The sequence below is a fragment of the Bombus pascuorum genome, chromosome 9, assembly GCF_905332965.1.
Source record: "Bombus pascuorum chromosome 9, iyBomPasc1.1, whole genome shotgun sequence".
Lineage (NCBI taxonomy): Eukaryota > Metazoa > Arthropoda > Insecta > Hymenoptera > Apidae > Bombus > Bombus pascuorum.
In genome coordinates, this window is record NC_083496.1 from 253,489 (window position 1) to 281,096 (window position 27,608).

Genomic DNA, 27,608 nt, shown 5'->3' on the forward strand with positions numbered 1-27,608 from the left:
ATATCTCGATGATAAGTTTTGTCTTCCATACAGAGTTTGAAACGAACTTTTCACGTGAACGAAATTTTGGATAACGGAACTCGTACCGTATTTGTACGATTAGAATGTAACGAACAAATCGCCAACAGGCGGTAAGCTGAAACTTAGATTTGGCGTCGTTTTAAACAAAGTATCTACGCTCTACGCATCGATATCTATCTAAGTAGAAAAACTTTTTTGTCGTGGCGATCTCCGTGTTTTCTTCTAGAAATACAATAATTTCCATAGAAATTAGGCGCGTATCGATCACCTTTTACGCGTAAAGTTAAGTTTCCGTGTTTTACGAAAATAAAAGTTAATATTTATCGAATCGATATGAAACGGATAGATTGGCGTTTTTTTTTCTTGTTAAACAACTGTATATACTCGTCGAATTTGACAGATCCATCCAAATCAATCCTAGCGTCGTTGTCGATTCGAAGTTGAACGCTTGTCGATGTTTAGACGTCTACCGACGATTAAACGTCAAATACAGGCCGATGTTTGCACCAATTTGCAAGACACGCGGTTAAACGTTCGAACACGGAACACGGAGCAAAAGACTATATGAAAGTAATCCGTTTACGCGTTCGATCAGAGAAATTATCAAATTGTCGCGTATATCGGTTTCCTAATCTTTATGATAAACGGTACATCTGCAATGTAAGAACTTTGCGTAGAACTTTAATTCGAAGACTTTCCCGCGATATGTAATAAATAAATAGAAGATTGCCAGTACATAATCTATCGAGCGATATAATTCCAAGCGAGAATTCTACAAATTTTCTAAAATAAATTCCAGAAAACTTGCGCCCCTTTGCCGTTTCGTATACGCAATAAATATTGCGCGTTTCGTGGTCCGTTTCTTTAAAAGACATTATAATTACGCTTAAGAACGTATTTGCACGAAAGTACGAAATGTTGGGGAAATCAGTCGCTGCATCTGGCAGCAATTAGCGACGAACGCGTTGATCGATAAACGCACGGCTCTCGATTATATTACTTTGCTAGAAGCGTATTCTAGGAGAAAACACGGGTAACTTTGCCACATCCGCTCTTTCTCAAACGTCGAGCACGTTTTCGATGCGATCGATACACATTTAGAAAAGATTATACAAAAATCAGGTATTAGTTTGCAGTGGTTTAGTAGGTAGTTTCTTCGACGCCTAAGAAGCTAAATTGTGCGAAATTTTTGAAGTCGACGATGTACGTTCTAGGAAATAGAAGCTGATCTTTAACATGCACTCGTGTAACCTGTCCGTAACCTATCGTATTTGCAAAAAATGTAGTCCATCTAAATCGATTCGAAGGCATTTACCTTTTATTCGGTATTGCTATCGGTGTTCCCTTTCGATCTTCATCGAACGCATTAGAGAAACAAACATCGTCCGTAACTTTATTTTAAATGATTGTACGTTTCCCATATTTCGCAGAACAATTGCGAATTAATTTCTCTGATTCCGATTAATTATTTAATTCTTTGATCCTTCGTAAATTATTCTTGTCGATTTCATTAATCGGCCATCTTTCTAGATAGCTTAAAAGTTGTTCGAGCGACGAAAGACGCTATTTTAAGAATAAAAAGAGAGAGAAAGAAACGACGCGACGGAAGCATTCGGGTTAAAAAATTGAAGATCAATTTTACAACTATCGAAGGAAAAAGGAGGGAAAGAAATATCATAAATCACGAGGCTACAAGCTGTACGACACGGTGTAAATGTTTCAGTGACACGTGGCTGGTCGGTGGAGGAATAAAATCGCGAGAAGCCAAACCGGAAACCGTAGGTTGACGGCTCTATGTCTTCGTCGGCCGCGACATCTTGTCGTCGCAGACCACGTTCCTGTAAAAAGTCCACGAGATAGAACGAAGCGGATGGGTGTCTCTCGGGTGCGCTCCCGAAGGAATTTTATAGACTGTTCCCGGATGTCGCGTTCTATCCGCTCTGCTACCTACCAGTAACCTCCATGCGTCACGGATCTCGCAAACTCCTTACGCGAGAACGAATTCCGGCCAACCGTTGCCGAATAACCAAATACCATTAATATCGGTTTTCAAATTTACGCGTATTTCGAAAATATGAAAAATACCTTTTTCATCGAAGAAATTAATTTCAAGCAACGATTTATCAACGATTCAGATACTTGATAAAAAGCATTAGACTCGTACAAGTTTTCGAATGCTTCTATATTTTCTTGTCTTTCGATCCAAATATTCGAATATAATTCTAATTCTACGATTAATTAATCTGTATACCGCGACTACATATTTTACCAATGTCCTTATTCCTGTATTTCCTATTCCCTGTTCTTTCCCTTATTCCACGCGAAGCGATAAAATATTAATAATCGGGTCGCTAGAGATGTCTTGCGCTCGAAGCAACGCGAACGAAAGCAGGTCGTGAGATACGCGATATCTCGTGCAAATCGTTGGGCAAGCGCCGTTCGATCATCGAATATCATCGAATATCTCGGCTGTAACGCTGCGCGAGGAAAAAATCGGCCTACGATAAGGTTTGTCCAAGAACGTGGAAAACCTAATTGTAGCTACCAATACGCACATAGTATTCGCAATAGTATCCGCCGCACGTTATGTCCAAAACGTACAATTTTCTATCTCAAAGTAGGAGAATTTCATGCAAGATGGCTCGCTCGAAGGACGAGTTAGTGTATTATTTGCTCGTAACCTGTTCACGAAAAGATGTATCGCTTAAAAAAAGGTGACGTTTTATCGTCTCGAAGCAATCCGACGGCGATATTTTAAATTCACGTCCTATCTTTCCGGGGTGTTCCATACGGAAATTCCCGGTGGATCTCGAGCGTCCTGACAGTTTTCCGAGGATGTGCACGACGCGGCTTCCCTTTCGAGCCAACCCGTGTGTTCCACGTACCATACAGAGAAATACATCGAAACTCTCCGTTTTTAGAAAATTTCGATTAAAATTGCGAAACGTGGAGCACCGCGCTATTTCGGATAAAGCTTAAAATCAATAAACGTACTTTGCATCGGATAGTCGATAAACTATACGGAGAGATATCGTTTTCTAGTCGAGAATGCCAACTCTCGAGAAGCTTTGAGAAGTCCGATAGCATTCTTCGTTCCGATCGTTTTCATCGTATTTTGTAATTTTGTTGTTTCTAATTTCCACATTTTCCTGTTACACATATTTTTTGTATTGACGAAATTGCCGAATGGCGCGTTAACGCGAATTGAAAATTATACATATACGGATATGTACTTTATTCTCGCTCCAATGGAAATTGTTACGACGAGAAAGCGACGTTTAAAGCTCGTGCTTCGTCTTAAAAAACGTAGATAAAAGTCCTGTTGTAAATAAAACTTGGCCGTCAGATGCGACGATCTTATGTACGGCGATGCGAATAAGTCTACGCCTTTGTTAAATATCTCTTCTAATTCGCGCACGCGAATTCTCCGATACTCGCGTACGGATTAAGAGCGGAACGGAGGAAAAAGGGAAAGCACGACGGAGCGGTGCGGCGCGACGCCCGACGAGAATTTCCTCGTAACTCGTGGCAAGAGGACGCGACGCCGTGTCGTTCGCTGAGATTGCAGCTGGTGAAAACGTCTCGGCCTGCGCTGTTTGCGTTGTCTATGCCTTGGATAATGCGTTCCGGTCTGGCCTGTTATTAATTTCGGTATGAATCGTATCACGTGCTTGGCTTACACGTTTGCTTTGTTTTACTTTGCCGTTACGACGTTTCACCGTACGGCGGGACTTTTGTTTTCGATCAAACTACCGAAAATACGACCAGTCGTGATTTATGACCAGATATAAATCTAAGACCGTCGGATCGTTAATTATATCGCTAAATAATAAAGCTGGATCGGAATAACATCGAAGGCGACATCGGTTTCTCGCGATTATGCAACGTCTTGATAGTTTCGTTCAAAGTAAGAAGAATATCGTCGTTTCTTAGATAGAAGGTAAGAAGAATATTTCGTTCTTTAGATAAGAGATACAATTAACCTATACACTTTTATTACGTATTTCGAACTCGATAAGAAATTAAGTTCGGATAGAAAGTTCTAACTTTTTTTACAAGAAAATGTAGAATGTCGAAAGCAAATCGGAAGAAATTGCTTCGGATACGTTGAAAAGTCTGTATTTTTTTAGGAAACGTAGCGTCGAAGCAAACGACCGTTATAAAACTACATGTTATATTGTCACTTGTGGCACAGGTGTAGCCTGACCGTTATCGTAAATGTCCACCGTAAACGGTGAGAACAAGGTTTGCCGATTATTTATAGTCCGCGGTATATTTTATTTCTCACTTTTAACAATCGTTCGCATATTAGGTAGGTATCTGTTACTCGTGTCGTAAGCTTCCGAGCTTGTAAAACACGAAAGGAACGAGAAAGGAGAACGACTGTTTCTTAAAAGTAAGAAAATTATTGCTACCATTAAGGTCGACGTTGTTACCGTGACGAAAAGAATTAAAACGCGTAGCTAATGTCAGCGAAACGAAGGCCCGTAACTTTGCTATGATCGTAAACGCGTAAGAATTTTGTCTTTTTATTTATCCTTTTATAGCTTCTTTTAGACCTACTTTACTTGAAATTTATATTCGCTCATCGAGCCGTTACATTTCCTATCTTTCGTTCGGTTACTACTTTTTACTATCTTCCGGCTGAAATTTATCGAGATCGGAAGCGATTATTTTCTATTCTTCGACCATCGTACATTCGCTTGAAATATATAGTATACTCGCGAATATTAAATCAGACAAATATCGTTGGAAAATATTTCAAATCGCTTAAGAAAAATGTATATATAATCATTGTCGTTTCGTATTCTTCGGAACCATCAGAACGAATCAGACGACAAGCTCGAAGTAGACGAAACTTAGTAGACGAAAAGAAGAAAATCGTTTACTGCTTAACACGTTCTATCACACCGTCTGTTATACGTGTATGCTACACGCCGAAGCTTAAAAATATCGAATCTTTAAACGCTCATAAAATATTCTGTTTACGAATACCCTGGATCGTTTCGAATTTCCATCGTTGGTCCTATTGCAGCGATATTACTGGACGACAGGGGCCATTTCGATTTTTCCACTCTATTATTTTTTTATTATTTTTCCCATCGCTACTATCAGCACTCGCGGATTCTTGTTGCGTTCCGAAATGGTGGTAAGTTTGGGGAAAGGGGCTTGAGAATCAAACCTCGAATATCGATGCGAATATCATCGCGATGCGATCGGATATACGCAGCTAGGTTGCTAGGCATGTACGTACACGGAAACGCGTAATGCAACGCGTTTCCATATCCAAGCTCCGTCACACGGTGATACAGCAATAGCAAGCGATACACGAATATCACCTATTCGTCAAACGTATAAATCCTCGTCGCCCCCGTCTTTGACGGTCAATATTTTACGAATTGTAAAACCTAAAACAGCCTCGTCGTATATGTACTTGAAAACGTCCGTTATCCGCGCTCTTTTGTCTCTTTCCGCGCGTACAACAAAATTGCGGTTTAGCTTTTCTTAATCTTTTTCGTCAAACGTCCAACGGTATTATAACAAAGCATTCGTCGAAGATATCGGTTTTTCTACGGTTTATTTGCTCCCGTTACCGCGTACTTTTTTCTCATTCCCGTTTTTCCTGTGGACACGATATTTCCATTAAAGTCCTAATCTCCTACTGTCGGTAGACATATTATACATATAATATATCATATTAACAAATGTATTTAATTCATCGTAAAGATCGCCCAATGACTTTCTGCCACTGAATTTGTCAATCACATGTTTTACGATATCTCGATTATGTCGCGGCATCTGTGTGGGATTAGACAGAGTACAACTGTACATACAACGCGTACAAACATAACTCGATATCCGGAAGTGCGTAAACGATGATTTATGACTTATGATTTATGATTTATGATTATGAATATGAAATTACGCGAAGGAAGATATAGAGACCGTGTTTTGTGACAGTACTATGTTTTAGAAAACTCAGTCGATCAAACGTGTACGATATCGATAAATTCGACGAGTAATTATACCGAGGTATTTGTAAGAATAAGTTGTTCGTAGTCTGGTTACGCTGCGTTCGGATCGCTGTTCGCGATCGGTGTGGATAGTTTAACGTGTAGCGAACGCTATTGGTTCGAGAGGCGGCATATCAAAGGGTTGGCCAGCGTACGAGCAATAAGTTTATAACCGTTTAAAAGCTGTTTGCGAGTTGTCGGAGAACCGCGATGTGGACGCGACGCTGTTTCGCAGTTTCTGCTCGTGAGCAGCTCGCGAATAGTTCGAGTCAGTCTGGACAAAGCGTTACGTATCTTGCAATTAGTTAAAATGTGTGTTCGATGTGACGATGCAAAACGTTCATGGTTTTGTTATTACGTGAGACGAATAGCGAACGATAAGCACCGACTAACGCCGATTCAGGCTGTCGTATCGCGTACGAAAAATAGCGAAAGTTTGTTCTCTTTTATTCGTCTCACGGGCCTTTCGCTCGTGAGAAAAGTGTTAAAAAGTAATGCTCGTAAACGTTCCGTATATACGGCGTAAACGACGAAAATTCGAACAACAACGAACGTGTCGTAGTCTTGATTCAGGATATCGTTGTACATATTTCTTTCATCGATGAAACAGGCAACGACGTAGCGTGCTACTCGTTTCGTGCGAATTCCCCAACATTCGATTCACGTAATACGTATCGTAGAACGCGTGTGTGCGTGTCGGACAAGATATCCTACGTTATTAGACGAGCCTTTAATTTAAGCCACGCTTCCACGCGCTGTCGTTATATCGTCGGACCGAACTAGCCGACAGTTTGGTCAGTGATGTATCGTTGAGAAACCGGAATGGGGGATACGCGGTCGACGCGAATTATCGTCGCGTATTGGACGTTCGGTGGACAATTTTTCACGATAGTGGATAATCGAGGTATTCGTAGAACCGTTAGGTCGGTGTAATAATTCCGCGGCATATTCGATCGATAGCGAAACATCGCTGCGCACGACATAGGACGACAAGGAGATAGGAGATAGTCGAAGAAATTTTTGGATAGACGCAGATATTTGTAAATCTTGGTTGTACGGTATTTTGCTTTTAGCTTCGCTACTCGATACTTTTAGTAGAAACAACGGATAAATAACGGACGTAGTATCGCAGGTCCCGACGAAGGTGGACAAAAATTTCAAGGATATTTTTGTCAAGCCAAAACAAGAGAAAAATGAAAAACATATAAATAAATCGCGTCGGAGATTTCGTTTATTGGTCGCTGATATTTCGAAATGAATCGGAATATTTCGGATTATCGGTAACATTTCTCTTGTGCAAACAAATATACTTGCAACTTAAGCGATGTAGGACACGGTAATCGTCAGACTTAAAGAAGCATGTCCGGCAGTTTAGCTCGTGCAAATTGTAGACAAAAAGACTATGACATTCGCTTTCATAAATGGTGCAGAACTTTGTATATACGCGTATACACGCGTGTACCTGCCTATGATATACTCGTTACATAGGACCGAGGCCAGTACATACTTTACGCGATTTAGCGATTTAAGAAACTGTTTCATCCAGTAATTCTATTCGTGCATTCGACGCTAGCGAACGCTAACGTACGCTAACGTACACGATCGACGATAAAGGATATAAAGCGGATTCGAACGATAGCCTTCGAGCGAACGGTACGAAACTCGATGTTATTAAGGCGTGCAACGGCTTGTGTTGAGCGTAATTTTCTTTAAACATCCATGACTCGAAAACTAAAGTATACGTAGAACACAGTATATGTTCGTAAAACGTTATTTTCGTTCGCAGACATTTATCGACACGCATTCCGATCGAATCGGCCTGTGCGAGTACCTGATCCCCGACTCTGGTTACTCTATGTAATTCTGTATAATAGCATGCGCTTTACTTATCGTTGGTAAAGCAATGATAAAAAGTAGAGGGACTAAAGCATTTCGGAAAAGTTTAAATTATTACCGATTATGTTCAATTTTGTTCGATGGCACCGATTATAAGTTAAATTCATAATGAAACTATAGATCAAGTAATGTGAAAACTCTCTCTCTCTCTCTCTCTCTCTGTAGTTAGTTTAAATTTAAATGCGAAGAAAACGGCTGCCTAGGCGAATGGAAATTTCTTATCAACGGCAAACGTTCCGAAAGCAACGAATTCGAAGTATCTCGGCAGATTTTAGGATTTACGAGAGTATCGAGGACGCTCGCGAATTGCGAGAGTATTTGTCCGATAAACAGCTGGATTAGAAGCTATTTCAATTGGGAATACACCTTGAATCCTCTCTGAACTCCTTCGGAGACCGTGATTATTATGCCGCGCGTGACATTGTCGCGTATGACCGCAACCAATCGCCGTCGGTTGGCCTCGACATTAAAAAGGGGCCACCTTATGATCGCGATGAGTCGATGGTTGCTTCGTCGAGTCTCCTGTCTTTCTGCTCTCTATGCGACACACGCGCCAGTGAAAATAACGATCGGTCGCGCAATCGTCAAAGAAAATATCGTAATCCGATCGTCGATGGAGCAAAGAGTACAGAAGTTACGTCGATCTATCGAGGACAGGACATATCGTCGCAAAATCTTAGGGGTTAAAGCTACCTGTCTATCTTTCTAGGAGAGTTTATTAAATTTTGTTACGCGCCCTAAACTTTCATATAAACGTCACGACGAAAGGAAATTATAATCTCAACTATCCGCTCGCAACTTTTCACCTACAAGTGTCATCTTTTGCTTACTGTACATCAGAAGCAAATTGATAGTTTATAGTCGTTAAGGCACTTTAGCGGCTAATTTATTAGTTACGGTAGCGAGAGTACAAGGAGACGCGAATATCGTCGATTATTTAAGCGAAATTGTTCTTTATTTACATAGTGCGTCCGATTTCAATGCATAAATGCGAATTAGTTTAGCAGATATTTTCACGCTTATTTTGTAAAACTTCCGAGGGAAAAGGAAGGAGTAAAACAAAAAAGAAAATAAAATGTAACGATTTTTCTTTGCAGGAAAACTGCGATTTAAAACTTGGATATCGTTCTCGGATGATCGATCTATCATCGCTCTCGCACGAAATAGCTGACGAACTGAAAATCTCTCTGTTATATCTTATCGCGAAATGTTGTGCGCTGGCCAGAATTTCATCCAGTTTCCTTCGTGTTTTTCGCTCGTCGCTCGTGTCTCGTGTCTCGTCTCTCGTCTATCAATCCGTTCGATCGTGCGATTGTACGATCGTACGATTCGACGGCCTTTCTACGTAATTCCATATTGTCCTTTGTAAATAAAACGCACTCGTTGATTCGATCGGAACAAACTCCTCTCGTTCCCTCTCGTTCCCAGTCTAAATAGCAATAAAGATCAACGGAGGAAGAGAAACTCGGAAGTTCCAGACAATATTGTCAGATGTTATCGCGTCGAGTGCCACAGTGTTTGAAATACCGTGAATCGGATAAAGAGTGGCCCAAAATTGAAAGCACTTTTCGCTCGCTCTTCGCGATTTTGGAACTGAATTTTCTGTCGAACGATACCTCGTGATAAGAAATTAATCGACACAGATTAACGAAGTATATCTCGTAGGCGAGAGCGCGTGTGTATTTTGTTTCTATAAATGTTCCTTTAAAATTCAGATTACAAATATTTATTCGCAAACAGTGATTATCGAGAAGGTGGAAGTCTCTTTTATTTCATTAGTCAAAGTCGCGTCAAATGGACGTTCGACATTGGTTATCGACGAATCGAAGATATACTTATCTGTTGGCAGGAAAAGAGAAGAAGAGAGACCGCTTCTCATCGTTCGACATGAAATACATATTGACGGTGATATACGGAAATACATAAAACATATTTTTAATCGATCTAAAGATACGGTTCCACGTCTGTTGGGTTGGAAACTAAGTGATTGCGGATTTTGCAATTAGGTGGTATTGACAAAATCCGCGATCACTTGGTCGCCAACCGAATAGCTGTATGGATATGATATATAAAATATCGTACAACGTAATACGATTGATCGTTCCTTATGACAGTTTCATCGTTGAATCGCTGTCGACGAATACGATATTTCCTGCTTTGAGATACGATGTAACCTATCGTTGATAGAGTTGCTTACTGTGTACGCTTTGGATCCAAGCCGGCAGATCGCTTTACTCTAACGTCGATTCGGACGCGACTGGCGCATCGAGAGCCATGAGATTTGAAAGAAAAACTTTTACGACGCATGGCCAACGAATTTACAAAATAAATAAAACAAATATGTAATTTTGTTCTGCACGTTTGAAATTAATTTCGAGTTGCGATACATTTAACGTTTTAATCTTGTTTACACTCCTTTCGGTATATTTTTTAAATCTCTTTGTTTCTTTATTTTCCAGGGTAAAATGATCGAAAGCTACCGCCCGCGTATGTTTATACAGACATAAGCACATTCGTCAGCTCGATATAATATATTTCCGACACGGCAGTCATGCTAATAATCGATTCCGGAGAGGCACACACGAGCAGAAGGAACAAATATTATCACATGATGCGGTGGAATAAATTTCAATTACGAAATGATGAAGTTCCATTTACAAATTCAGCCAAAGAAGTAATGTGTGCGTAACAGCACATGATTTTAATCACGTGCTCAGTTAAGTCTAACTGTAGTCACGCGCAACAGCGTAATAATTAACCCCTTAGCTCAGTTGGGTCAACGATGTCGTTCAACCAAGTACAAACATTCCGTCTCGGTGGCTCACACTTGTAAATTGCAACATTTCATGGCACGCATCGATTCTCTTATCGTCCATTATCCCTGCGTTATCACAGTGCGGCGTCACAGATCGTCGTAAACATTTTGTATTGGATTTGTATTAGATTTTCACCAATATCTCCAGATGGAAAAATTTTATTTTTCGGCGTATCTTTTACAACTTTAGTTACCAAATTATTAAGTTTTGTGGTGTACTGATCATCCAAAAAAAAAAAAAAAAAAAAAGAAAACAAAAGAAGAGAAAAAAACCATCGATTTTATTGAATTTCGATGACACGTTGAACGAAAAATTAGATAAAAAAAAAAAAAGACAAAAGAAAAAAGAAAGAAGAGAATACGAGCGAATGGAGATTAACCTTCATTTTCGTTATTTGGAAATTTTTTCAAATTCTTTGGCAAGTTCGTGTTGAACGATCGATTGGAAAAAGTTTCAGAATACTTTTAGTATATTATCGGGTTTTTAAATGAGTCAATGTATTTTGCCGGAATAGAACTCGGAGAAATTTCTCCATGTATGACATTTAATTCTGGGGATGGACGATCATAGGGATTTGTTACAAACGATTATTTCGTGAGTGTCGAAAAGTAAAAATATTCTAACTGACATGACGCGATCTAAAGTTCTTTAGAAATTCATAAAAAATTGGCTCGCGTACGTTAATTGTGGATAAATAGAATGTTCGTTGTCTAAACGTTCCCCCCGTATTTTTGACATTCTATAGCTAGGTATTTTACCGGCTTTTTTTCTTTTTTCTTTTACGATGAACATACTCTATCGTTCTCTATCTTTCTACAGTTAGCGTAAAATAGCGTAGGGTAGATAGCGAAAAATAGGATAGAAAACGAAGACCTTTTCTCGGACCTATAATCGGTATTTGTATACGTGTATCTGACATGTATATAGATAATAACGCGGGTTGCAAACAGTCTGACCTAAGAGAATTACGGTTTAAGAACTTTCCTCGAGTATCGTAAATGCGATGGACGCGAACAATCAGGGTTATTTCATATGCGATCTGAATAATTTCAAAGGCAATGTATATCTTATCGAATTACATGTTTATATAATTTGTCCTTTTGTCGCCTAAATTCAGAAAGTTACACGGCAATTTCTCGAAAGAGCCGGAGATACGCGATTAAGATATTTTATATATCCGTTGTTTTAATAGAAATATGAAAAGTGATTCGGTACGAAAGCTCTAAGGCCAATAGCGAAAATAACGAGGAGAGACAAGATCACATCCGCGGTCCTAGCGTTACATAGTTCGTTCAAGAGGCAACGATCGTGATCGATGGATTGCGCGTGTTTGCGCAACTTCGTACTTTCACGAACTGTATGCTTTCGCACGTTTAAATTTCTGTAAATACGTAATCATCCGTACGGTCCAATCATCGCTGTTTCCATTGACTTTTCGGAAAACTTTTCAAACTAAGAAAGAAGATAAAGGTGAAAAGCGAAGAAAGACTCACCGCAAATTGGAGACAACGGTGACGTAGTTGCCTTCGATGGAGACCAGGCCGACATTCTGCAGTATAATCCCAGTGATCAACATGCCGATCAGAGCAGGAAGGGTGGTCAAGGAGAATAGCCATCCGCCAAAATGCGCCGCTAAGCAAAGGGTGGCGAGGCCGAAAAGCTGACCACCGGGGGCGGCGTCATCTTTTAGTATCGTATACACGATGCCCCAGAGCAGCAGCCCTAACAAGAACAGGCACAATAGACGAGCGAATTTTCGGTAGGTTGGACAAAACGGTTGCGGACAGGCTTTCCTCCAACCCGTCGGCTCCCACGATGGCGTATCGTCGCGACCGTGGCATCGCGCGCAAAACAGGTACAACCATGATCTGAAAGAAGCATTAAGAACAAAGTTAAAATAGAATTGTTTTTTTATGCTTTTGGTTATGTTTGGTTATGACCGAGCATTACGAGAAATTCGTATTTCTCTTCGTTCTCTTCCCCTTTGCCTTCTTATTCGTTTGTTTTAAAATAGCGCAGAGAAATACCTCGATAGAAAGAAAATGACGATGCGATAAGCGTTCTCGTATGGTTGCGATATTGTTGGACGTCGGTTTTATTCTTTCTTTTCTTTTTTTTCTTCTTTTTCATTTTCAAAGCTTTACTCGCAGTTTTATGGAGTAGCTATCATGGGAGTGTAGCTGGTGGGGCAATAAATGGAACGGCGAATAGACGATAAAGGTGATTTCGAAATTAAAATATATTTATTAAATCGGAGCATATTTTTATCCAAATGTAGATAGATTTTCTATCGATGCAATAGATAGATAATGAATTCGCGTGAATTCTCTTTGCGAAACACGTTGCAATTCGCGTGTCGATTCCTAAGTATGTTTGACGAAACTTGGTAATCTATGATCGGATGCTGACATATTTTTAAGAACGTCTGGATATCGTGCATACAGCATCCGTGTCATTATCGATAACGATGTTACGGTCTACGCGTTCAAACCTACATCGTTGTTCTTACTGACCGATTAGGACGATATACTAATTCCTGTATCGGTGGAACCGCAACTAATATCGGACACACCGACGTTGAATCTACATGTATATCCTTGCAACGTACGGTACGGAGACGATATGTAACTTATGGACGATATGTGTATCCGAAAATTCGTATATTATAAAAAATTAATAACTTGCTCGACTTTTTGGCTCCCTTATACTTTATCCTTTGTATCTCATGATGCGCACAGCTATCATACACGATACCACGGTCACGATCTCTCGTGTTAATCGTCATCGTTCCTACGAACCTTGTCCCTTACCCCGATTACCTATCCGCCCTCTGCATTAATTAAAATAACGTCAACATACGTTTTATTTAAAGTAGCGCTGCTGCCCATTAAACAGCGTAGAAACGATTTTTACTGAAATTGCAGATATCAAGGTGTGTACGTCTATAGAACGATATATTTACGTATTTATCGAAGGTTTCGATTTAGCAAAATCTCGTAATTGCGTTTTCGCGATAAGAGCGAAGATCGTGAAACAAAGCAGGGGACAAACGGATCTCAATATCTCGTACTGATTTGTAAGTTGGAAGTAAAACGCGTGCCATCGGAAGAGACGGAAGAAGAAGCAAGGGTAGAAAGCGAATACATCGGCAGGAGACGTTCGAGAGCGAAACGCGTGCACCGTATCTCAACCGTCAACGTCGATGTTGATATTTTACCGTAAGACTCGATATCTTAATATACAACCATCTGTAAGTCACGCCTTTTTAAAGAATTATCCGCACTTGTTTGACCGAAACTGCATTCATTTTTAGGATTTTAATCCGTTCGAGGTTGGAATTTCGTTATAAAGCCTTAAATATTTGTACGTGCATTTTGAAGTTTTATCGTCGAACGATCGATTTTCGAAGTAAACGAACAAATTTGCTTCGCGGTTGATTTCAAGAACGTTAACTCTTTCTTTTGCAAGATACGGTCGCTCGTGAAGTTATACGCGATGAATCTTTTCGCTGATCCAATGGATTCTTCGTATTAACTTTAACTCTGTCTCCGACTCTGACTCCGTCTCTGACTCTGACTATGACTCTCCTAAAATAAATGGAGCAAAAAGCTCGTCGAGAATTCAGAAAGCGTTAACAGAAGCGTATACCTTGTAGAGTGCAGGCGAACAGACGATATAGGAAACTTGGCATGGAGCTTCGTTCAATCTCATTAGACTTTATGATCTTTATGATCTTATCAAGGCGATTGGAAATGACACGCTTTGTAACCGACCGTTACATCACGAACTACGCTTCCTCGATTCGTTACAATTCCCCCGATTAGGATTGCTTGCTACGAATAGTTTTCATTCGTTGTCTCCGTATCGATTGCGACGCGGATCTCGCTCGGGCAAAAAAAAAAAAAGTTGACCAGTAGAATCGCGATGACGGTGCGAACGATAAACAGGTAAGCGCGTTAAACCGATAGACGGTGTGTTGGCATTTCCAAGTTCCTAACTCTGTTTTTATTTTCTTTGACTTACTTATAACTGTCCAGCACTTTTACTACGTTAATACGTATTTCTTATTGTTGATATCGTCCGATATATAATATTACGTGATATCGCGTGATCGCATCTTTTAGTATCGGTATTGAAAAATTATGTACATTTTTTGCTGTAGCTACGAAATTACTTTATCGTCGACTTTAATACGATACGTTACAACGTTAAGAAACGAGTACGGTGTTAAGTACGGCGGTTAAGGAATCGACAGCTTAAACAGTAGTCCGAAGAGCGTTTAATGCTTGGATGCGAGGCACGAGGTGTCACGAAAGGGACGATATTTTTTTATCCTCCATTTACCATTACACGCGCGTAAGAGTAGAAATTATCGTTGTATTAAGAAAATAAAATGTTTTGTGCGAAAAATTTAGAAAAAAAAAAAAAAAAAAAAAAAAAAAAAAGAAACGTTCCAAGTTTGTTTTCTTCAGGGAAACGTCTATCGTTTAAACATATTTTTCCCATGATATATTTATGCGCGTACGTCCTCCTTTTATCGGTCTCTTGAACTGATTTCGCGATATGAAAAATAAAAGAAATACTTGTATTTATCATAAATATTTCTTCTAATCTTATTAAGAAAGATAGTACTATACGATGCTGTCTTATTATCAACGTGCAATACCGGACAGTGCTTATTTTAATAAAATGTCATTAAAAGTCTTATATAACTGGAGCCTTGGAAAGCACGGATTAAGGTATTACGCTACCGCGAACTTTGCTTTCAAAAGCTGAACGCGATCTATTTTTCTATAGATTCCCGCCTATTCTATATGTACGCACGCTATCGCTATATCTATCCCGTCGGATTGTTGTTTTTAAGGAAATGTTCTTAAGGAAAATTAGCATTAGCTATCGCGTTGCGTATAACGATAAAATAGCGATTTTACCAAATACGACCGATCGATCTTTATCAATAAGCTTGCGATGAAACTTGACGCAAACAAGTTTTCTGCGTTTCGCGTTAACTTCATTGTTTGTATATCTCTACATGTATTTAAGGAATTTCGATACGATTCGCAAGATAAGGGAAACTACTGGTCTACGCGATTCTTTCGCACGAATAAAATTTATTTCAACGTGGTCTATGATCGAACGCGAAGACTGTCACGGTGAAAATCGCGACAACGCGTTAAAAACAGCTAGAAATCCGACTAAAATCTCCTCTGCCAGCAACGATGGAAAATCGATGTTGAAAAGACACGCGTTTGCCGAAACAGACCAAACCGCAACGTTGTGGTGAAAATGAACTTTTCCAAAATTATTACCAAAACTATCGAAAGAAAAATGGAGGAATATCGGATAAGGATAATTCTTCTATTCTTGCTCGTTTCGGAAAGTTAAAGTTTAACGCTTTAGAGCGGCTAACGACGAATGGCGAATCGACGCGGATTCGACTCCGATAGAATGATTCTGAAGATTCTTACCGTTCCAACTCCTCCGAGTACTCGAGCTTGTCCCTAATGGAGCTGGTCAAGCTATGCGCGGACTTCTTCCTGTTTCCGTTGATCCTGCCGTTCTCGAGATCGAACTTGTGCTGCGGAATATTCTCCGCGCTACCATAGTTACTACTTCCATGCTGCAGTATCGATTTGCCGCGACCCTGATCGGAATTATACTCGGAGCTGGCGCTTATGCGCCGATGATGATCAAAGTTGGGATTATCCATGCCGAGGATCTGATCGCTAATGGAGACGCGTCGCTTGGCTAACTCCTCGGTCGACCTGTTCGTTCTGTTACTCGTGTCGATTTCCATATCGTATCTCGGTGCCCTCGACAACTAACCAGAACGTGCCCTTTAAGAAACCAATTTCTATATATATATGTATATATACGCGCGTGTGTATACGTATTCGATGAAATCGGTAAAAGCTATCCGATACGTCGAGTCGTGTCGTTATCGATTCACGATGTTTCGCTCGATCAACGGAGATTTAAATCGTATGCAGACGAATCAGCGAACGATCGTCGAACGACAGTTGGTTGTATCGGCTGTCATCGGCTGTCATCGGCCGAAAGATCGACTCGCCGTTGGCAAGCTTTCTCGATAGGATAGACACCGGCTATGCGAGCTTCTCGATGTTTCGTAGGACAGAGGCGAAAAGGTCTAGTTTGGCTGTAGGTATCCAACTGTCTTTCACGTTTCTCGTTGGAACACAGGGATATTCTTGATACACGAAGTCTTGGATTCGGCAGGAGCAACGCGAATCCATGTACCCAACGTAGAGTTCGAGTTAGATTCGTCGAGAAAGCGTTTAAGAAAGTTTTTCAAAAATCCTTGCGATTTGGCGGAACGCGACCGATATCGAGTCGTCGAGTGCAGCTTAGATCACAAGCAAGCAGAGACGAACGAAACGCGCCGTATACGTATTATTAGCGAACGTTTAGTAACTGTGTTGGTTCGATTACGCGATCGAGAAGAGAATACGGTTTGACAACTGGAGGAAAAAACCGACGGACGATCGTCGGAGAATCGTGTAGAGGAAGCGGCTTTCCTCGATCGACTGCCGATGGAGACGACAGCGGTCTACGATCACAGCTCGACGTTCCCCTGTCGACCGTTGACAGTGTACGGAGTCGCGTGACGATGACTCCGAGAAAGTCCAAACACGATGATCCCCGATCGTTGATTAACGATCACGCGCCTGATAGGGGAGCCAGCAGATCGTTAACAGAGTCGCGTGACGCTTTGTTTTTCCAGGGAGACTGGCTAACACCTAGCGCCGATATCTCGACGACCGCTTGTCGTCTTCGACACCTTGACCCGCTTTTACCGTCACGATCCTCTTCACCGACGCGCTACGACGCGCTACGACGCGCTACGACGCGCTACGACGCGAGAGAGCTTCCTTCGTTCACCTCGTTAGACTTAGAGATTCAAGGTTCGCGATGCCGGTTCTAACTCGCTTCCCCTTCGTTCCTACTTCCTCTGTTCTTTCCTCGTCGATCGCTTCGCCTCTTGCTCCACCCGTCCAGCAGCTACACTTTCCAGCTATTATCTTTCAACTTCACCGATAATTCTCTCGCTCGTTACCAAAGATCATCGACGCGACAGAGCACACGATATACCAAATACGCGCGATAAAAGGTAAGAAGAGGACTCGCCTTGTTCATTTCGTATCACCGCACAAATTCCTCCGTTTCGACGAAACTTTTGACACTCTTCGAACACGCGTTTCGATTAATCTCGTCTGTCTCGAGGATAGAATCGACCATTACCGATAATCGCCGCGCACAGAATGCTCTAATTAGCCTCGTTGATACTAGAATCGTGACAGCTTGGCTGAAAATCTACGTCGAATTGTCGCGCGAAACGCGAACCGTGGAAACGAATATGTACTGTGAAACGAGCACGGTTAACTAGCGACTAAACGCCGCAAAGTGTGCACCGCTACGCTATGTTTATACGAATGGTGGGGCTGGTAAAAAGTGCTGGAACACGGCTAAGGAGGGACAACGTTACGGCTGACGGAATAATTGTTACCGCGTTGCACAGGATGGGCACAGCTGGACACCTCATTGACAGTCTATTCGAGCCTAACCCAGCCGACCTGTCGTGCCCCTGATCGCAACCGTTGCCGCGACGCGACGCGACGCGACACGACACGACGCCACGCGACGCCACGTTACTCCACTCCACTCCACTCCACTCCACGCCACGCTACGCTACGGTACGCCACGCCACGCCACGGCACGCCATGCCGCGCCGCGCCACGCCGCGCCACTCGTTGATTTAGCAAGATCCGCGAGAATCGCGAAGGAACGGAGGAACGAACGGCCTCGGAATACGAGAGCAGACCGGCGATTATAAATTTACCGAGTTTCTGGAGCTGCTCCGTTGGAAGCTTCGTAAAATTGTTCATTGTCAGAGTCACTCGGCTTTGCGATAGTTTGGCGTTTTACGCTCTTCCTTGTACAAGGGCGAAGATAAAAGAACAGACATGTCTTAAATGTCCCTGTTAACCACTGAGCACCGATGTTGCGTTAACGTACTCGCAAGTCTTCTCTCTCGGTAACGCTTTAACGTCGATGAATTCTCGTTTCTTGCCGCACACGGATACGAACTTTTCTTTTTTTTTTTTTTTTTTTTTCTTTTACAAATATCATTCTCGTTTACACGTTGAACGTCGTTACAAAGTAACGATATGCGAATATTTTCATTTGCGCTTTATAACATCCGCGGATCTGTTTTCTTCATCAAAGGATTAAGAGTGTCAAGCCTTTAAGACTTCGAATAGCTAGAAATATTTCAAACGGAACATGGTTATCCGGACGAGTCCTATTAAAACATCTTGTACACCACTTTTCCTATTATATTCCTATATTCTTTATTTTTTCCCTTTCAACGACAAACCTTTCAATTGTAATTTCTCGTTCTTGTTTTTTCTTTTTTTTCTTTTTTTTATTAGATATTGATTATAACGCGATCCGGTGTTATTAGATAATTTATAATTAGACGATGGAACACTTTCTCAAGCGTAAAGCGTGTCCCGATACGTTATCGCTTGTCCGATACTACACTTCCAAAATGATGCTTTTTCTCTGTAAGAAAAAAAAGAAAAAGAAGAAAAAAAAGAAAAATACCATCGCAAATACCACGTTTCCCGCAATTCGAATCTAAAACTATATTATATGTATCAATGAAATTTGTTCTTTTTTTATTTGTTCGATTTACAATCGATTTGTAAAATCATTTTTCCATTTAAGCGTGTCGTTTTTGTTTCGTTAATTCACGAATAAGCGATTTCGTTTTTAATCTGCGAAATATGTTCGTTTTTCGATAATGACGCAGTTCGACGTGCTGTAAAGTATCTCGTTATTTAACTATCGAACAAGACAATTCCTTGTTTCATTGTTTATTTAAATAAATCGCGTTAGAAATACAGACTTGGTCAGGATGATTCCTATACGGTCCACACTTTGTACGCACGTTGTTCAAAGATTATCTCGATTATCTTTTGTCTCTATCTCGATTGAGACAATTTTTGACAATTTTTCGGCAACTACCGTTATAACGTTCCAAGATAATCCATCGGCATCTTCTGCTCGCCAATTAAACACGTTTAATCTGATTGGTAATTAAAATAAAAAATCATTCGAAAGTAATCTGTATCAGGGCTTGATATAAAATTAAGTTAATCTTAAGATAAAATTAGTAGATTAGTCGAAAGTGAAAATTATTTCTAAACTCGATCCGATCTCAATCTAGATTTAGCGTTTCACCTTCGGACAGGATAATTTTTCTTAATCGCATTAAATACACGGTAGTTACTTTTTATATACGCAACGAACTTTTCAAACGATTCGAAATTCTGCTCGATGATAGAACCGTTACGTGTCGAGTTTATCGTTAACTTATCTTCGATATACGCGTCTTATCCATTTATTGCAAAATTCGTCTTTCGAGAGAACGAGTCGTTCGCACGTTAGCAGAGCGGCGTGAATTCGCTAGTGCCGTTGCAGTGGTATTCGTAATATGAAAATCGTTTCCTGTACCAGCTTTCGGAGGTAAGTAGTCATTGTTTTTCGCTAAAAAGTTTCGTCATAAGGTTTTCGCTAGTCGATCGTATAGAAATTTTGTAACGGCAAAAACTGTTTTCTTCGTCGACGAAAATGACGCTCGAAACGTGTAACGACTAGGAGAAAACTGTGTAATCGAGCAAGCGTTCTATCTTAAGACGATTAAAAGCACGATTGTAATGCAAATGAGCCGGCAATTTCAAATCGATACGAACTGTATAAATCGATTGAAATTTCACAGTTTCCTGGCCGTGGTAGACACGCGCCTTTTCAAGGACTCGAGCACAAATACGACACGAATATCGTTTCACACTCACGATATGTATGTATATTGCGAAACGCGTCGTTTCGACAACGGTTCGATCTACTCCGTGCCACTACCCGTTCGCATACTAAAACTTTGCGTCGAAGAAAACTTCTAATTCATCGTCGACGATACCGTTGTGTCGTTACTTCTATATTTGTTTACATGTCGCTTGGTTCTGATTCAGGAACACAGCTACCTAAAGTCACGGATACCTAAGTACTCGCTGTAACTGTCGGTTCCAAACAATTTAAGGTGTATCATTTTAATTTTCTACTTATTTAATTCGAACAAATGAAACGAATAGACTACAAATTCGAATCTTAATCTATTTACACCGTTATCGATAACATACTGGCCAACGACGATGACCGATCTTATTTATTTATATTTTGTTTCGATCGGTCGATTCGTTCGAAACGAGAATCGTTCGACGGACACGTAATATCGTTGCTATTCGTCCCGTCGTTTGTTCTTCGTTGATGGAAAAGAAAAGCAAGAAGAGAGAAAGTTGCCAAACTTATAGAATCGTAACGGTTTGTAAAATCGAATCTCCAAGAAGAAACGATTCGACGATGAATTAGCATGCGAAAACCGTGACTCGAGTGCCGACCCTTTGTCTCTTTGGCAACAAACGGCAAGATCGTTTCGAACTCGAGCGAACTAGAAAAATGCTCGAACCGCGTTTCGCTCTAGTCCGCTTCGATCGTATCGATGATCAGCAACTCGATTTCTATCGGTATCGTAACGAGCCAACGATAACCTAGGTCTCTCCAGAGGCAAGTATTTCCCACGTCGTTCTGATTAATTGCGTTGATTACAGGGGATAATTATTGAGCAGCGGAATGTTACGCGTGCTGTCGCGTGTGGATTAGTCACGATGCCTGACTCGCTTGTCACGTCGTCGTGCGCTTCCTACTCACCGATCGTTCGATCAACGCTTTGACGGCCACGCTGAAATCACGCGTTTCGCTCAGAAACGCCATACACTGTGTTTTAACACGGTGCACCGTTGGGTGCACCAATGACCATCGTGGCGTCACAGGAGAAACCGGGATGGCCGTCAAAGTGTCGATCATCGGGCAAAATCGACGCATATATTACGAAAATATAGCGATACTCTACTCTACTCTACTCTACTCTACTCTACTCTACTCTGTTCTACTCTGCTCTACTCTGCTCTACTCTACTCTACTCTGCTCTACTCTACTCTGCTCTACTCTACTCTACTCTACTCTATTTTTCCTTTCCTTATATCTTATATCTTATATCGGTATTCGCAACTGTTATTTCCGTTTTATTCCAACAAGAATTTTATCTTACCATTGACTTTGTTTTATCGAGTTTGTTTTGACTGACAGGAGACAGAGTAATACTCGAACAAATTAAAATAAAATTTATCGAAACGAGAGACGTCTCCGTTTTCTTTGAAATTTTTTAAATAATTAACCACTAACGAACAACGAACAACGAACGATTCTCTATAGAGATACAATTAGCATTCATTTTTACTTTACTCTTATTCGCTTCGATAGAATGGATTTTTTAGATAATCTATGAGACAATTTCAGTCTCGATTATCCGGGATTAGCGCATACAAGAGTACAAAATTCCATGGAAACAAGCATCGAAGCAGGGAATTTCTTTATCTTGATTTCACTGCCTTTGCTCGAAATAAGGTTAAAGTACGAAATCGTTTTCATTCGCACGACTGACAAACGGTCATGTGCCTATGGTTTATTGCGTTATCGGAATGCGCGTGCGATAGATTTTACACAGACTTTGACAAAAATACTTTTTGCAATCGTAGAAAGCGTACAACATCGATCGAGAGATAAAATCCGGAATCAGATAGTCGAGTGCCGCGTATATATTACGATAAGAATTAAATTATTCGAATTTGTAATCGGGCCATCTTGAAAAGTTGTGCGATTTTTGTCGTATCCAATTATAATACGTACACGTGTATTCGAAGAGTTGTAGAAATCTTACTCGATATACGTATTATTACCATTATGTTCTTCGTAGCTTCTCTCTCTCTCTCTCTCTCTCTCTCTCTCGATAAAAGCTTGATCAACCGAGTTGGATTCTCTTAATTTATCCGCAACCGAGTTTCGTTCGTTTCATCGAACTTGCCTACTTATGTACAAGGATTTAGAAAATAAAAGAGCGTTACGAACATCCGACCAGTCCTTTCGTTATACGGAATTAAGACGGTTCGAAATAAAAATGTTAAAGGGGTGCACAGGACAACATCGGCAATATCGTCAACAACGTCAAGTATGTATCGTCAAGGTGATGGTGTTTCAAGGTGTTTTAATATAAATAAATAGTTGCATCGTTGAATCGTACGGTATTGGTTTCTGATTTTTAATCTGTTGATTTAATCGTTGCATGTTCTATATAACGTTAGAAGAAAGATCATTAGAGCGAAGAAGACTCTTTTTGTAGCTTATACACCGTTCAAAGTTATTCGTTATTTATTAATTTTAGACTAAATATATCTTCCCTGTTTTCCCTGTCCTTAGATTTTCTTACCCTTCTCTGCATCTCTTATTCCTATCACGAGATCAACCATTTTGGATATGTTCAGCGACCGAGTTACTCGCGTCTTCTTCTCTTATTAAATCATCGTATAAACAGCGTGGTTTCGTACGTATATACGTACATATGTATACTTACTTCAGTCGAAAATAAACAATTATCTATCAGTATGTAATCGATAATGTATTTTCTCTTATCTTCCTTTGGAATTCCTATCAACATTCGAACGTATTACGATATAACAAATTCCATAGTCTTTAAGTTTTAGTTCAAAGTGTATCAATTCTCTCTCTCTCTCTCTCTCTCTCCTCATTCTGTTTCCTCTCTTTTAACCGTTCTCTTAATCGAAAAATGAAAATCGATCGATCGATTCGCGCTATCTTTTTGTTTGTAAATTTCAGGCAGAAAAACCGAATACTACTCGAACAGTGTCGAAAAGGATCGATCCGATTTTCGATTTGCATTTGTTCGTTTGTTCGTTTGTTCGTTTGTTCGGCAGCGAGCAGCACCGAGGAATTGGAACGATCGTACGATGCGCCGATCGGTGAGCGTTTCGTAAACGTTAATTCGGTTGCTTCGAATAACGCAAATCGCAAGTACGGAGGCGTCGCGTGTTTGGCCGTGGTTGGTCATCTCGCTAAACGCGCCCGTTTCGCGGTGCGATCCTAACAGGATTAAAGTGGCTATCGTTGCCTAAATTCCGTGTCTAATTGCTTCCGGTCGATAGCGGGTGACACGTAAAAGATGGAAGCGTCGAAAACGACGATGTTCGTGTTGGCAAACGGTCACGACCGATCTAATCCGGTGACGCGATTCATCTTCCCGTCGAACTGGAACGCGATGCGTGTTCACGGCTCGATCGTACGATATTACGGTCAGCGTTGAAAATTAATTACTCGTGTTTTACGCTTGCCGCGTATCTATCGTACAACGAGTCACGAAAGTATTCGCGAACGCTCGCGATTAAAACTTGCCGTTCGTTACCAAAGTTTAATTTTGCCCGCGCACAGCACCGCATTTAGGTCCTTTACCTTTTCTATTTTTCTTTTTTCTTTCTTGATAACGTCGCATCGACTTCTGAGTCACTGTTGTATATGTAACACGATATACGTCTCCTATCCGATGGTAATCACGTTACGCATAGAATCGTCTTGATACGGAAGGTTCAAATTTGACGTATACCAACTTCTGCACGATAGGATCACGTCGATCGAACAAAGAGTCGAGATTCGGAGCGGTAAATGTACCTACTTACTTGGCGTAGTGGATTAGAGGCGTGAAGGAGCGTTTAGAACAGCGGTTCTCAAGCTTATTTCAGTGACAACGGATTTTAGAATATGTAGAGCGTAAAATTTACAACAACGGATACAACTGCCGAAAGCGACTAGTTTTATCACGGGGCGTGGTCTTTGGGAATCGCTGGTTTAGAGTATTTACGATTACGTGATCGAAGGATGCAATACGATTCGAGATTTCACGGATTAACGATCACGAGCTTTATTGCTTCGTTAAACCCAAGCTATCATAGCGTAACAATTTTTCGATGACCACGTTAAATTGGCTGGTTCCATTTTTCTTTTGATCCTATAGTTACCGATATCGACGTTACAGCGGAATAAAATGACCGAAATGCGGCTCGGACGGTGCAGGAGCTCGTTATGATACGCGTTTCGTCGTTGTCACGTTAGGGAGCAGGTACATATCTCTTTTAAGCTGTTGAGTAACTAGGTAGCTGCTATAACTATAGGTACGCAGCGAAATAAACTTCTTAGATATTTGCAAGTTGCAGAATTTTTGTATTATCCAAAATATCGTTTTTCTTTTTTCTTTTTTTTTTTCATTCAACTTTATCATTATGTTCGATTCGTACGAATTTTATACGTATAACCGACAAAATAATCGTTGACAAAAAGACCGAACCATCGATTTCATCAAGTCGAATGAAATGTATTGCGTCATAAATTAACGGTTATAATAATATAATATAAATAAATTTACACACTGTCTACAATGTACAAACTAAATATGCAAACTATCGTTGAAACGATGAAATTACTAGTAACGCGTAATATGTAATTAATTCTTTGTTTTCGAGGAATTTCTAATTTGAAAGCGTCAATTTCGTTTGTTCGATAAATTCTATACGGATAGAAATTAATACAGCGTTTGTAGCACCATGTATAATGGAGAATTACGATCGTGCTCGTATTGCTTCTATTTGGAAATCTTATTGCATCGAACAGTGGATACGGATCGATATAAAAACGCGATAAGTTGAATCATATGACCGCAATAATCATTTCTTTATCGGCTTGAAAAGTTCCTCCGGAGGTACGTATTATTACGATTGAAATCTTAATTACACATTTTTCATCGAATCGATAGTTGTCAATGTGCAAACACGGCCAAGTGCTATCGATATCGGAGAATTTAATAAATCTATGACTTTGTAGAAAGTGTTTTCGAAAAAAAATTTCATATATTCGTAGATTACTAATAACAATAGAGAATGCTTAAGAGACACTCGTACGACTGCTCGTCGTTTTTCCATTACGGTGTAAAAAAGATCCGAGTGATTTCTCAATTCGATAACGAAACTCGAAACAGAGATACGATACTCTGTACATTTTGATCTTTCTTCGCGCATCGAACAAAGTTTTGTCGATTTTTCCTTTTTCATATCGTTGGTTATTCTCAAAATGAGAAACACCTCTGCGCGTATACCAACATCGATGCATCCTTAAAAAATACTAAAGATGTTTCCTAGAACCGGTTTCCTAGAACCGGAAGAACAATTTTGCCAATTTTCCCGAAACTATGCTTTCTCATTTTTCCAGTCCTTTCCACGATCCATATTTCCTGACCGAGACAAACGCATCCCACTTTCAAACGCATATTTCTCCATCGCTGTCGGACGGAACGAACGTATTTCATCGGGTAACGAGTGCACGCGTCGCGAATCGTCGTTCTCCTAATCATGATTTCGCATACCCGCGCGACTGCAGCTCGCGGAAGTCTCGAATTTTCATTCTTCATTAGCCATGAACACATGCGATCGCTGACGCGTATCATCCGCCGATCGAATATTTTACATGCATCCTGACGTGCATATTCGTAGAAGGCAAATCGAATTTTCTGCGCGTTCCGCGATACAGGTTAAGCAGCGATTTTTAATTAACGAACGACTACTTGGCATACGTGTAATTGGACGATAATTGGGAATACTACACAGCGTAGAGGAGGTGATTTTTTTCACGCGGTTAAGACGGTCTGCCTCTTCGTTTGCAACATTTTTACAAGTTATTATATACTCGAGAAAGCTGCTAGTCGTGTATGTACACGTACGAAACACGTACGCGTATAATATATTTTATTCTACGCTATCTACGATATAGCTTTTTTTACAAGGGATCGCTTTCTACCTGCTAGCGCGATGCCTTCCTATTTTCGGCTTTACCATATACGGTTGAGAAGTTAATCTTAGGATGGATAATAAATATACTCGCTGACTCGAGTATTTCCCCCTTTATGGCGATGCATACATAAAATTTGAGTACAGGCACACATATGCCATTATCTTTTATTCGTTTATTCGTTTATTCGTTTATTCGTTATTTATCATTTTTATTTTTATTCATATCCGATCAGTTGTTAACTGTTAACCGTATAGATAGAAGAAAGAATAATTTCCTTGCCAGAATAAGTAGGATAGATAAGCTTCTTTAAAAAATTCGTTCGATTGAAATGTAACTTTTTAAGTGGTGAAATCGGTAACAACGAAATGGGCTTTTTCTACCGAATGTAACGTAGTATAAGAGACGCTGTTAACAACAACGATATATTACGCATTAATCGTACGTACGTGATACAAGATTACGTATGTTTGGATCGCTACGCGATCTCATCCGTCAAATCCAAAAGAATTTTTTATCGTTGCTGAGGTAACAACCTGATTGCAGAAGGACTTTCCGAGACTTATCCGAGAGACCGGTGTTTATTTCACACACAGTGCTTAAACGTTGAACGAAACTGGACGATGTTGCAAAGTGGTAAGATGCTTGAGGAAATGATGATTCGACATACGATTCGTGAATAAAAAATTGGAACGTTCCGTAATGAGATTGTGCAAGGAAATATTTTTTATTTTTGGTTACAAAGTCAAAGTGACAGAGACAACGCTGGATTCTGTTTCGCGAGTATTAATATCGTTGCTGATAAATTTCAATAGCGAAGGAATCCGTTGCACTATGCTCAAATTTTAAGTTCATAAAATGTTCGTACTCGTTGAAAAATCCTATTCTCAAGTTGCGTCGCTTTCGAAGCAAGAACGTTTGGGAAAAACGAAACCGGGGGGAGAAATTTTATAATATTTTAAATCCGTAATTTCAAAAGCAGATCGTCCCTAAGGTGGCGACGGTTTCCATACAATTCGCTCCATCGTTGCAAATTGCT

The 27,608-nt window shown here is 40.4% G+C and overlaps 1 protein-coding gene across 2 annotated transcripts in view; it reads right to left on the reverse strand.

Annotated features, from left to right (window-relative positions):
* Positions 1-27,608, reverse strand: part of LOC132910829 (sodium/hydrogen exchanger 9B2) — a 103,016-nt gene that overhangs the window by 52,119 nt on the left and 23,289 nt on the right. Inside the window, exons 1-2 of one of the 2 annotated variants that reach the window (XM_060966909.1) lie at positions 16,216-17,063; positions 12,241-12,615 (exon numbers count right to left, since the gene is read on the reverse strand). In XM_060966909.1, coding sequence (XP_060822892.1) covers positions 12,241-12,615; positions 16,216-16,544 — 704 coding nt within the window. In that variant the 5' untranslated portion in view covers positions 16,545-17,063. Of the gene's footprint in view, positions 1-12,240; positions 12,616-16,215; positions 17,064-27,608 lie in introns of those variants that run through there. The other variant, XM_060966910.1, reaches the window with a different exon arrangement.